The 14,548-nt window shown below is 29.7% G+C and overlaps 1 protein-coding gene across 3 annotated transcripts in view; it reads left to right on the top strand.

The window, feature by feature from the left end:
- Positions 1 to 14,548, top strand: part of LOC107450156 (NF-X1-type zinc finger protein NFXL1) — an 82,042-nt gene that overhangs the window by 42,315 nt on the left and 25,179 nt on the right. For all 3 annotated transcript variants that reach the window (XM_016065894.4, XM_087154624.1, XM_016065893.4), the window contains exons 8-10: positions 1,158 to 1,489; positions 3,599 to 3,730; positions 9,368 to 9,458. In XM_016065894.4, coding sequence (XP_015921380.3) covers positions 1,158 to 1,489; positions 3,599 to 3,730; positions 9,368 to 9,458 — 555 coding nt within the window. The remainder of the gene's footprint in view (positions 1 to 1,157; positions 1,490 to 3,598; positions 3,731 to 9,367; positions 9,459 to 14,548) is intronic.

Raw genomic sequence — 14,548 nt, 5'->3', positions numbered from 1 at the left:
ATTCTTAATTGCTTGTACAAAATTGATTTTGTAGATATCAGCCCTGTATCAGAATTTTTTTGAACTATCTGCCACAAAACTTTCTAGCACTAATATTTTTCTGAAAAGATACTTTTAATAATAACAAACATATATGTTACTGATTTAAAGTAACAAAAACTATATAATTTTTTTTAATTGAACATGTAATAATTTATATTCTAATATTATGGGTGATATTCTTGTATTTTGTCGGGGGGGGGGGGGTGCCCAAGTTATTTCCTTCTTTGCATTTTGTAAATAGTCATCTCAATTAAAAGAAATAATGAAATATCACGAAATCTGTAGTAGTAATTGCCAGAAAAAAAGATAGACAACAAAATCACACAAATCAGACTCCTGAAATGCGTGTTTCGGTTCGAGATTAAATTTTGATCATCTAAATGCATGAAAAAGTGATTATAGAATGCATAATTCGGATATTACATGCAAATTTCTGTTAAAAAGAAAAGCAATTTTTTATTTTGCTTTTCAAAAGAAAAATCTTTCTACAAGAACTCTAACGTACTGCGGCAATGTCGTCGTGTCGCTGTGATTCTGCCATGGGGGATATCAGATTACTTAGTTTGAAAAAGTTAATCTTTGAGTATTCGAATTGAATGTCTTGAGTAAATGCTATTTTCCTAATGCTATTTTTCTAAGTAAGAGCGAAACTGAAAAATTCATCTGGTTGTCACTGATCACTAGAAGTTAATTTATTGGTGCTCACTTTTTGTTCTTGGTCTATTTTTGAATTTAAGTTGAAAAAAGTATCTTGATAATAATTTTGTTTTTTAAGGGTATTTTAAATACGTTTTGTTAGTTTATTGTTATACCAATATTGCTATAAATCATTTATACTCTTAGGTACATGATTTTTCTTGGCAATACCAAATTGGTTGTGCGCACCTTAATATCACATAAAAATTATCTTACAGACATTATCAGACTGCTGTCTGGTTGTTATTCTGGAATGTGCTCTGGTACTAAACGTCTGAAACCCCTTTAATAGAGACTCCCTTGAGTGTTTCTATGTGTAATTAAATTCGTTGACTTGGACTTGGTAGTGTTTGATATGCACCCTCTTCTACGTGTTATTTAGAAAAATTTTATAATGAACCTTTTATATTCTTGTGTAGGTTTTTGCCCTCCATGTAAATTACAAAAAATTCAAACCTGTGAATGTGGAGCTAAATCTCAGAGTAGACCTTGTACTGATGTGATTTGGAAGTGTGATAAAGTCTGTAATAAACCCTTGGAATGTGGTAATCATTTTTGCAACCTGGTATGTCACTCAGGACCTTGTTCTCCCTGTCCAAATTCTGGGGAGAGGCATTGCCCATGTGGAAAAAAGAAAATGATGTTACCTTGCACTGAAAATGTATTACCCTGTGGTGATACTTGTAATAAATTGTTACTCTGCACCATCCATCAATGCAGTCAGAGATGTCATTTTGGTCCCTGTGAAGAGGTGAAATATTTCTTACTGAATGTAATATATTATTTTCTCGCTGATTTTCTGATCGAAATGTACCTTGACAATATTTCAGAAAACAAGTTTTCATGCATGATCAAATTGAAAAATTAGAATGTTTTTTAATACTGTAGGGGTAGTGTTCCTAGTTTTCAAGCGCTTTGCAAATCTAATTTTAATTTAATTTATTGTCAGAAAAAATTCCATTTCTTATAAAAGCTTAACTCACAGGATTTTTTCCAAGAAAAATTCTAGTGAAAACCTATTAAAACAACTATATCTTCTTCAAGAAAGGAAAATCAAAGTTTTTGCCCCCCCAAAAAATCTCCGCTAAAACTGTTTTCTTGCTTTTTATACAATTCACTAGCTTACAGTTACTTAAGTGTCAAAATTGTGTTTTGAATGATTTTTTTCTTTCTATTCAAAAATTTAAACATCACTCAAAATTATTTAATTAATTGTTACAAATGATCTATGTTATCATTGAAAACCTAATTAAATAGTTCCAGAAAAAATAAATAACCTTCCAATTTTCATATCTTAGAAGCTGTTTAACTAATAATATTCGTAAAGAGGATCTGGAAATGAGACAGTTTAGATGTTTATGTGGCAATTGTTTAAACTTGTTCAGCAACACTGTTTTCTTGCCCTAGATGATTTTCAATTAAGAATTGCAAGTTGGAATCTCCAGACACTTTTAGGCATGTATTAAAAAGCTGGAATCTGGAAACCTTGCTATCTAGTCCATCTGGTGAATACTTTTAACTTAAAATCTCAGCTAACTGTAACCAGGGCTCCAAAGCATTATCTCTTTGCTTCAAACTAATCAAATCGCCTCTCCCAAAGACATGAAAGGGTGTACAACTATTCAACAAAAAATACTACCCTGACCATCATCTCTTCTCTTATAATGTTTGATTTATTGGATACTTCAGGACAGATAAAAAGTTTTAAGTTCAAATGGATCATATTTTCATATGAGGAGGACCAGGGATTTTTTCTGCCTTCTAATATCTGAGAAACTGAGTTTTTGTGTTATGGGCAAGCTTCTTGTTGAATGATAGTATACCTTCCATATTTTTCAGACAAGCATTTCACCTGCTTAAAAATACGTTGATATATGTTTGGAGCCCTATGTTTGCTTCTGAAGGGTGCAGTTGACCCTCGGTTCATTTTAATAGACAACATTGTTGGACTATATAGAGTTCATCTGGTCTATGATTTTAAAGTGAGAGTATTTGCCAGAAGGATCTTGTTACCAGACCTCATCCTCACAGAGCTGTCTGGAGGAAGAGAGTTGCAATTCCTTGCTGAAAACTATCTACAGTCTGAAAATAGTATTGCTGATCCAGTGGGAACAATTTTTTCACTTTTAAACTACCTTATTTTCAATTTGAAGTCACATTATATGGCCTACTTTTCTGTAAGAGATAGCCATACCAGGTTTTAACCCCCTTTTTTGTTATTTATATGACCACTGTTTCATGCCGTCTGACTCTGAGAGTCAAGTAAGATCATCTGGGGAGTATTGTAACTCTTGTATGGCTTTTTTTTATTTGTATTATATCAAACTATGTTTATAAAAAATTTCATTAAAGTATGCCCAGTAGTTCTGGAAAGAATTGACCAAATCTGAAATATATTCTTTAAATGAATTATTTTCAAATGTATAAGTATATCAGAAAAAATAAATATTTCAAACAAAGTATCATTAGAATATTATATTAGCTTTTCACAAAAAAAGACAAATTGTATAATTTTTTATTATTCTTAGTAAATTTTCCATTGTTATTTTGTTATTTTACACTTTTCTGCCACTTCACATACATTACACCTGGAAAAAAATCTATTGGTGTTTTAAAATGTTCTTAAAAATTTCTCTATTTTTAAAAAGGTAGAAAAATTCTATTATTTTTTTTTTAAAAAAACACTGAAAATGTACTTAGCGCTTTTAATTAACTGTAAGTTGATGGTCCTCTTATTTTTTAATTTTATTGCAGCATCATCAATTTTGTTACAAATTTAGTAATTCTTAAATAAAAATCTTAAAGAAATATAGTGTGCTAACATTTTATACTTGTTTCTTCTATATATTTCTCTTTTTAGTGTATTCAAATGCAGTTTAAAAAATGCAGATGTGGACTGCGTGAAAAGTCAGTACCATGTAGTAAAGAATATCTATGTGACACCAAATGCAAAGGACGTAGAGATTGCGGACGGCATAATTGCAATAGAAAGGTATAGTTCAAATTTTGTATTTAACTTCAAAATCCCATTTTTACTACCTTGTTTCTCTTTAAATAAAAAAAAATTTAAAACATTTTTAATGGAAAAATTTTGAAGGGAAAAGAAATGTTTTGAGACAGAATTCTCAGATATTTTACTGTATTTCAAAATCAATTAAGTAAGGTGGAGTATCTTCCAAAAAAAAAAATGGTTAAAGATATGTAAGGGTCTTCATTAATTTTAGCATATTTTCTAAACTGAACAAAAAAGTTCAGTTTTTATATAAATTTTTAAAAAAAAGTTATGTATTATTATTATTATAATAATAGGAAAGTGTGTGTGTATTAAACATAATTTAATATGAAACAGAACTATTTAATATAACAGAACCATATTAACAGTAAACTATTACACTTTGTACATATAGAACTATATATACAGAGAATTGAAAAATATAGAACAAATAATTCCAAGCTAAAAGAGCCCCAAGTTGCTAATTTTATATCTGGAAAAAATATAGGATGACAATGTAAATTAAGACAAAATAACAATTTAACAATCCATTGAAACACTAACACGCAATAAAAGGAAAACACAGTAAAAAGGTAGAATGTACTGTACTAATGTGCACAGCAGCTTTGTCTGGGGATCAGACCATGCAGACAGTGCAGGAGCAGTTTTTGCAGGCTCGTTGAAAGATACCTCAAACTTTGCTTTAGCCCTTGACTTGCTCTCAAAAAAGAAACTAGAGAATATCAGATGACACCTTTTTCACAAAGCATTGAAAATTGAAGTATGTATATTCAATGAGAGGTAAACTTAATCTTTAAGATGAAAGTTATAAGTGACAGGTTTTAGAAGTGAGTAAGATCATAACCAACTCACTTCTCGATTCTGTCATGTCTTCATGTCTAGAAATTTATCTAAACATTTTATTTCATATATGGGCAAATCTCTAGAAACTTTAACTTTTGATAATTAAAAAAAATTTTATAAAAATAATAGGCACACTATTTTTACACCTCCACAATTGTTTGAAAATGTATGAAATATCAGAAAATAATTGTGAACATCAAAAATTTTGATGCCCTTATAAGTATAAACAAAAAATTTAAAATTTTGAATTTTCCATATTTACCCTTTATTTTTCATCAAAAATTATTGGTATCATAAATAAATTGAAAATTTTTTATATTAAGTTAAATAGTTATAAAATGTATAAAAAGGCTTACTTTAATTATTTTCAGTCAAAAAATATCTTCAATTAGTAAAACATAGGGAAAAAACTAATTTCTGATATGTTAAATTCAATTAATTAATCCTGAGGTTACGGTTTGACAGGGTTGCGAATTGCCAAACCATACCATAGATTATAAAAGGGTTGGCGAAAATTTCCATTGGCGTTAAAGGAGCGTTCTCGCTAATCGCCCAACAGCTGTGTGCTTATGTTTTTGTTTTGTTTTCGGTATCACGTATCTATCATTCACCAAGTTATATATGGGTGTGACATTTCAGAGTTTCAAATAAGTGGATCTTCATTAGATTCTTCTGCATTAAATTAAATGTAAAGCGTATTTTTTTGTTATAGCGCCGACATAATTGTTTGTATCTGTTAACATAATTGTGTTTATTAGCGTTTTTTAGAAGGTCGTAATAAAACTAAGATAAAAAAAATTATGTATTATACCTCCATAGCCCCCTCTATATTTTCATAACTTTCATTAAATGTATTTCGAGTAGTGAACTTCTTTACCTACTCGTCCGTTAATTAAAATTAATAATTTCACATTAACCGTTAATCCTTAATAATGAAATGATTATTACAATAAAGTTTGTTTACTTAAAAAATAAATTTTTTTTTTATTGTTTAGCAGAGACTTTATTTCCAATTCTATATTCATTAATTAAACTTAATGGTTCTACTCGATAACCATTTACAATTTTTTTAAAAATTTTATTTAATTTTCAGTTATTATGGAATTCTTCAAATATTTTTCGACGCAGAGATTATTTAGCAATAATGCGAAAAGCTGAAATTTATAAATGCATAATACTTATAAATGTTTAAGAGAATTTTTAGCAGCTAATTTGTACTAATTATTTTAGTTGAAATGTTCATTATACACAGTTTTATAATAATAATAATTTGAACAATTGAGAATTACATTTTAAAATGCAAGTAGAATTCAATAATTATTTCATTTTATAATTGTAAAACGGTAGGTAAGTAACTTCGTCATAAAGTTTTACTTGACACTTGTTTTACATGATAAAGTTTTACTTGATAAAGTTTTACTTGATTTGAGAATATTATACGATTGCTTTATAATGAAAGAACAATAATTTAAGTTATAAACTCTTTGTGCGAAAGAAAAAAGAACGAAATTTTTTCCTGTCATCGGTGTTAGCGATTAGAGAGTCTTTTATCGTATAAATATTAAGTCAGTATTGTTCCGTTTTAAATAAAAATGCATTTTGCTCCGGAAAAAAAATTACTTGAATTTTGTCAATAGAAATTCCCTAATTATTGCAGCAGAAACTTTTAAATTTCTAATCAAACTTTCCTTTATTATAATTTTGCGTAAATAATTATTATTAAAAATATAAATGACTATTAAAAGGAATTAATTGAGAATGTCCAATTTTAATGAATTAACTGTTTACGCAATCAGATTAATAACTTTTTTCATAATTTACAAATGGAGAAAAAGTCTTTTACAGTTTAAAAGTGAAGAGAAAAATAAAGTTGAGATTAAATTTATAAAGTAAGCATAACTTGAAGGAGGTTGAAGTAAGGGTATTAAAATCAAAATTTCAAAAGAAAAAAAAATCACGTTTTAGTGTACAGTGAGCAGTAAACAAAAAATCTAAAACTAACTTTTGATCTAATGATCAGATGTTTACGTTCCAGGACTCAAACTTTAGATTTAGAATTTCCTTAATTCCCTACCACTATTGTAAGAAATTAATTTTCACCTAACTTGTAAAATTAAAAAGTTTAGAATTCCTTACAAAATCACTCAGGCGAAGTGATTGTGTTTTATTTAAATATTATTTAGAAAGAATGTTTCTAAAAGTATTTCATTTAAAGTTTTTATCTAACTTTTGTTTTTTATTTATCTATGGTTATTTAAAGATAAGTTGATGATTTTTAAGTTGAAATGAATGCCGCCCTGCTTTGCATATTTCAAAAATTATTTCAAAAGAAATGTATAACTTAACATTAAACACCCAGGACTTAGAATTATAAATCAAACAATCACTACATTTATTTATTAAAAAACTCTCTTATGATCTGATAATTGATCTAAGTCTTAAATGTGAGTTATATAACATATAATTTATTTAAACTTAGCACATACATCTAACCCCTGTTGTTGCCAATGGCTCAATTTTAAAATATAGTTTTTCTTTTATAAATTTTCTGATATTTTCATATGAAGGACTGTATTAAGTTCAAGAATTAAAAATTTGTGCCTAAAAATTTGTTAAAAATTATAATTATTATTAATATTTCACAACAGGAAGTTTTTAATTGAAGGTTGACAATATTTTTAATTATGTTATTTTTTTAATTATGTTATTTTTTAATTATGTTATTTTTTAATTACGTTATTTTTTAATTATATTTTTAATTACCACACTCATGTAACAGTATTTAGGGATTTATGAATTTATGTTACGTATGATCGTTGCAGAATAACCTGTATGCAATCTATAGTAATTTAATAAAATTATGCAAAAAAAGTAATTTAATATATTTTTTTTTTAATATATTTTATTTTTCTAGTAATGAAACAAACGCTTTCAAACTTTATTTTAAAAATATCGATTATTTCGTTTGCAAGAAACTATTACTTTAAAGCGTGATAACATTTTTGAATACTCTAATTTTTTCTGGTAAATAATATGTCTTTATTAATTTCTAAAAAAAAAAAACTATAAAAAAGCTTACATTATTCTTTTATAGAGAATATTGATTTAATAGAGAAGATCTCTAAAATGAAACAGGTTATGTTTTCTTACAATAAAAGTTAAATAGAATTAATTATTCAAAATAGCGTTCCAATAAAACATGGTATTAAAATGTTACGTTATTTTTTGTGATTGGTTCATCTAGAAATTATTTTTATTTCTTCGCAAACACAATTCTTGCAAAAAAAATTAAAAAATTGAATCTGTTATATCAAAAAACTAGATCGTTTTATAAAATATAAATTATTGCGTTTAATTAAATATAAATTATTGCGTTTAATAAAATATAAATGCAGTGTATTTGTAAAATGATCCTAACAATAAAAAGGTTATTTTCTTTTTTTATTCTTCACTAAAAAGAATTAATGAGTTATTTTTATTCATCATGGCTAGTTGAGGAGGAGAAAAAGAATATCGAATTACACTGTTTAGGTTAATGGAATTTCGTTCTCCCACAACATTTACGCGTAATCCATCGCCAACTCCACCTGCTATCGCCAAATTTATAATCTATGATATGGTTTGGCAATTCGCGACAGGGTTACGGTCTGGACAACCTAGGGAATAGATCGAAAACTTTACTCAGATGCAACACAATGCAATGCACACAACACAGAAAATAAATTAGACAAATGTGTGCTCATAATTTATGATATATTTTGACATTTACTTTTTAGATCTGCGTCTGGTAATGAAACATTGACATTGTTACTGTTACCTCACCGAATGACAGTTTGTGATAAATTTGATTAATTTATAATTACTACAAACAAAAAGTTTTATCTATAATAATGATGCAAGTTTGTTCTACTTTAAATAAGCTTTTGGAATATTACTAACATAAAACTCGCAGAATTGGATTGTATACCTTTTTTTTCAATTTTCGATGGTTGCGGTTTGACGTGCCAAAGTTTGGCAACAAACTTTGAGTGTTTGCAAACGTCAATATTCATGAAAAATATCATTCAGGAAAATATGATAGTACAGCTGAGCTACTAAATGAGGTGTGTGTGTGTGTGTCTGAGCCAAATTATCCACATTCTACAGTATTTGTTTTTCTCATATGCTATTTCTTGTTAATTTGACTTGATTGTTAGTAATAATTTATGAAAAGTTGCTAACAGAAATTCCTGAAGACATATATATTAAAGTGCAATGAAAATTTAATTTTTGTTTTAAATGTCTCATTCGCAGAAAAACTTATTTGATATCTTATCAAAGAGTATTTATCAACAAAATTTTAAAGAATGTAAGTTAAACAAAAGAACTGTTCTTTCCTTATATATATTTATGAGGTGTGAAATAAAGGTTTATTTTTATTTTTAATTAACTCAAAACAAAGTCTCAAATCAAAACAAATCTTACTAATATATTCTGTTCTGCGAATGTTGTTTCAGCATTTCACTGTTCAACTTTTATTGTTCGAAGAAGAATTGAAACTTTAATCTTTTTTAATAAATATTGTTTTATCATTTGTTGATTCGTTGCTTATATAATAACCATTTGTATTATTTTAAAAACATTGTTTACTGACAAGATAAAGATATTGTGCCCTGAATAAATTATGGTTGATAAAAGAAAAAAAAAGGATAAAATATTTTTTTATTTTTTGCAATTGCATTATAATTTGTTTTTTTTAAAAGACAAATTAACAAATTATAAATTCTTTATTAGTGCTGTACTGGTAATTGTCCACCTTGTGAAGTTCCTTGTGGAAAGACTCTAAAATGTGGAAAACATAAATGTACCAGTTTGTGTCATACAGGTAAATAATTCTTTTCTGTTTGAAAAATTATCTAGATCACTCTCATTCTGTTATGTATAGGAAGGAAGTTTTTACTCGCAAATTCTTTATTTGAGTTTGATAACTTCAACCTTAGTTTATCTTTTTACTGTTCAAGAGTTTCATTTTCTTTAATACCAAAAGCTTTATAATCCTCAGTTGAACTGTTTACAACTTCTTTAGATAATGTTTTAATTAAAAATTTTGTTTAATAAGTTTGGACTATATTTGCTTTAAAATGGTTGCATTGATTTTTAAATCGCATTAAATAGAGTCAGTATTAGTCCCGCAGTGGACTGATCGTTAAGACACCGTTCCCAGTAGATCACCGAAGTCAAACATCACTGGCTGCGGTCAGTGTGCGGGTGGGTGACCACTTGGATCAGTCTGCATATGGACCCAGGGTGTGCGGTATTGGTCCTCGTTAAACTGTGCTACCGTAAAGTGCTCGACTTCGCGCGCAGGTCGTCGGGCTACCGAAGCGGGGGTGCCATCCCCTCCGCAGAGGATCAAAATTGCGATGACATGTCTTCGGATCATCCTCCGGGATGTTTCCCAGACAGTCACCAATAGCCCATTGTGCAGCTCTAGTGCGACGTAAATTAACAACTACAATAACAGAGTCAGTATTATTAATAAAATTTTAATAACCTGTTGAACTAATGGTTATTTTTTATAAAGCCATTGTAAAATTTTCTTGGTTTACTGAAATGTATTTTATAGGCTTTGCACCATTTGAAAACAAAAATACCTTTAAGAAAATTTCACTTGAAATTAGCTGCAAATAGGTGTAACTATTTTATATATGTTTGGTATTTATCGTGGCTAAGAGTTGTTGCAACAAAAAAAAATCACATCAATAAAATGTTGGTAAAACCTCTAAAAAATCAAATATTGTGGATGGATTGTATCATAAAACATTGAAAAGTTTTTCTTTTCAGGCTATATAATAAGAAATCTAAGTAAAGTTAAAAATGCTTTGATTCCGATTATTTTTCTCTTCACCTTACATTTGTAGTTAATCATTTTTTCAAGCATTTAGATATTTTGCAACAATTTTAAGTACTAAATATTCTTGACTCATTTCAAGTGATTATACATGTGAAACCTAATATTTTCTGGCTCTATATTCTTTTTAAAAAAAAAATATATGTGATACATATTCTCTGAAGATGGTGAAATCTTTTGTAGAGCATATTTTTATTAATGCTAAGACATTTCTTATTAGAGTATTGCTCACCTATTTAATTGAAGCTGAAACTAAACCAACTAATGAGAGCGTGTTTACATACAGCAATGTGCACATTAAATCTGCTATAAATGAAAGCTTTTTCAGTGGTGGGGAAGTTTTAAAATAAAGGTATTAGCATAAGTGCCCACCTTTTCATCTAACTCAAACCAAATTTATGCAGTATTCCTACCTTTAAATAAGAATCCTTTTTAAAAGATTGAGGTTATGAAAAAGTATGAGTACTGGGTGCTTTGCTATGACTGAGTGGTTTTATTGTTTATTATAATAAACTATTTAGTCAATAAGTAAATTAACACGTAACAAGTTTGTAGATTTTTTACATAATGTAAAAAATATATCTGTCTATATTTTATCATTCTTATATGGTTGGTTGGTGTCGTGTCATGGACAGAAAATAATTTTAAATGTGATCAAAGGTCCTATATACAACATCTGTTATTTGAAGGTAATTTTCTTCATATAAGTCCGTCCACGGATTGTCACTTATTTGCTGCAATTGTGCCAGTATAGCGGGACAGTTGAAAAGATAGATGTATGGGGGTTAGTTCTATGTCTGGGCAATTTTTGCAGAGGCAGTAAGTCCTTGTCCCGTCACCATGAATCTTCATCCCCTAAAGTGTCCTGTCTGGAGTCTTGTTAGTGTGCTGGTGAGAGTTCTATTGGTACTGATTTCAGGGATTTGTTGTTTGATTTGGATTTTCCTATCAGTGAATTTTGCCTTAGTCACTGAATTGATATCGCTGAGAGTGACAAGAGTAACTTTGCTTGTGTTTAATTGCCTTGCCTCTTTTGCCAAGGCATCAGCCATCTCGTTTTCAGTAATGCCAACATGCTAGGGAATCCACTGCATGGTGCACTGTTTCTTCAAATGGAAAATCTTACAAAGTGTACTGTGTATATTTATAGTTAGCCCCGAAGAACCTCTTTGAATTGCTTGAAGAGCAGATCTACAGTCGCTGAAGATGATTAACCCTTTGGTTCTTTCATTTTCTTCAAGATTTATATACTCATCTAGGGATTTTTGGATGGCAGTGAGTTCACAAGTGTAGTTTGAAGCTATTTTGCCTCCTCAGATCTTAAATTGCTTTGTGCTTCCACTCTTTGGGAAAGTAAAGTTGACACCAGCTCCTCCGTTGTCAAGAGTTTCATCTGACGAACCGTCAGTGAAGGCAAACAGTTAGTTGCTGCCTGACAGTTAGGTCATATTGTAAGGTGGAGGATCGTTTGAGCTTTATATTTTTGTTCCACTTCAAAAAGGTTTGTTTGCTACCATGTTCCTCTTCACGATTTCTTATCTTGTTGGTAAAGATGATGACACTACATTTTCTTATATTATCGAGTAATTTCAGACCCAGACGTGCCAACTCTCCCGCATTTTGCGGGAGTCTCCCGAATTTTGAGTTATTCTCCCGCCCTCCGGAATTGATTTGAAAAACTCCCGAATTTTACTGCGATCGACAGCCAAACTCAAAATTACCTAATTTTTCCTCGAAAGTAAGTTTTTATTTCAGCTTGAATTCCATCCCCTCTTATCAAACTACCATCTGCCTGAAGCGTAGCTGAACATGCTTTATTTTCCCCCCTCTTCAACGTTACCTCTTAACACTCCTATTTCACCCGCCCCCTTACACTGGGGGCGGGTGAAATCTTCCTCTTCTTTCGTGTGGAGTTGAATGCAATGACGTCACATGTCGTTATCGAGTGACGTCCGTTCAGGAGTGGGGAAACTCGTACTCTCGATAGTTGGAATTGATATTGTATCTTGCTGTTTTTATAGTTTTTAATGCGTATTTTTCCACGGTTGGCAACAAGCTCGTAAACTAGCAACGTGATACAATTATTCGTTTAGTCTTCGTATATTTAAAAAAAAAAATTTTTTTTTTCAAGGATGTCTTAAGTCGAAACGGAAGTATGGATCAATTTCAACAAATCATGTACCAATGACTTAAGCAAGACTTAATAGCGGAGAGCTAAGTCTGCAACTCTTTTTTTCATGCATACAGTAGAGAACCATTTATCTGGTATCCAGATAATCCGGAAAAAAAATTTGCTCGGTTCTCCCGCCATTTTGAACTAAAACGATATGGAAAAAAAAGCGGAAACTGGACTAATCCTTGAAGTTGAGTAGAGGAAAATGTGAGGAAGGGAAGAATTTTTTTCCCCGTTTACCCAGAGAAACGTCATTTCTTCCGTGACCTTGAAGATTTTAGATCTTTATTCTCTTTTAGGTCGTTAAACTCAAAGGAGTGGCATGATGATTTCGTTTGCTGTTTGATTTACGAGGGGGTGGGGAAAATGCATTGCACATGCATATCAGTGAACAGAAGATGAAAGAGAAAAATATATTTATCTATTTGACATCGATTAATGAAAATAAAATGTTTTTCTTTTGAAGTGCGGTATCATTCGCAAGTTTTTCTTGATGTGGAATCACACCTACTTTAATTAAAAATCGCGTTTTTATAAAAAAAAAAAAAGGAGAATTGTTTATTAATTTAAGCATACAATTATTTTATGAAGCAGATTGCAGTTTCGTTTTTCTGATTCCACTTTCTTTTTTTTCTTTTTCATGATAAATTTTGCACTCAATAAAATTTTTTATATTACCAAATTTTTTCATTAGGTTTTTTTTTTTAAAGTCCGTTGATCTTGCCTTGTTCTAGGTTTTAATATTTATGCTAGTGCCGTTTTTTAACTATCGTTTCGGTTCGATAATTTTCAAGTGTTTTTATTTAGATTAATAGGTTTTCCTTTTATTTTCGCCCCCCCCATGAAATATATTGCGTTATTTAATCATTGATTTTGTTTATTAGTTGATTTAGGAATCGTAATTATTTTTTAAACTTGTTTTTCTTGTCTAAACTTGCAAATTTTTTTATTCTTTTAAATTTTATTTTACTACATTTTTTTTCCTTTTTAGATTTAGGAGTGCTTTTCTTTTTTCTCTTACTTTAAAATGTGTTTAAATTTTTTCCTTGTAATTTGGGTTTGATAAAACATCGATTAGCGACACTTTTTTGTCGCTCCAGGAAACCGGGAAATTAAGACATCCGGGATAGCGATGGTCCCGAGCATCCCGGATAATTGGTTCTTTATTGTACAGACATTAGTATTTTTATACATTAGTATTGAATTGGTTTTTTAAAATAAAATAGTTATTCAATTTGTTTATTTTTTAGAAGTTTTTGTGCATTTTTATTACAGTGTCAAGGGTTTTTGAATAATGTTTTATTAAGGAAATGGTATTTATTTAAAGAGTATCTACCTAATATAGTTTTGTGTTGCTAAATCTGTGTTTAATTATTTTATTTCCATTTAATATTTTTAAACAATTATTGCTCTATTAGTGTGTAAAATTTCTTGCATTCTTATATTTAATAAATTTTTTACTTAAAATTCCTTAGAAGTGCTAAATGTTGCATACCATGCACCTTTTTTTACCCCTCCTGAAATCTCCTGAATTCTTGTTAGGGAAACTCCTGAATGTTAATTTTGCTAGGTTGGCACGTCTGCAGACCACATTCCTGTTGTGATTTAATGCTGTCTGTGGAAGAGACAGCACCAATTATAATCTTTGAGGCCTTAGCCTGTATGTTATTAATCTTCTTAAGGACCAAAGTCGAGGCATGAGACCAGATGGACGAAGGATATTCTATAACTGGTCGAATCAATGTGGTGTAGGTAGTTTTTAAGATTTTAGGGCATGCTCCCCAATTTGTGCCGCAAAGGCTTTTCAAGATTCTTAATTTTTTGAGGGCTTTATTGTCACATTTCTTTATTTGTTCAGTGAAACGTAGTTCAGCCTCTAGAGTAAGTCCCA

Source organism: Parasteatoda tepidariorum, chromosome 11 (genome assembly GCF_982258835.1).
Source record: "Parasteatoda tepidariorum strain Cologne lab strain chromosome 11, Ptep-v5.0, whole genome shotgun sequence".
NCBI lineage: Eukaryota > Metazoa > Arthropoda > Arachnida > Araneae > Theridiidae > Parasteatoda > Parasteatoda tepidariorum.
Note: the sequence above shows the minus strand (reverse complement) of the source record. Positions and strands in the feature narration are given on the sequence as shown.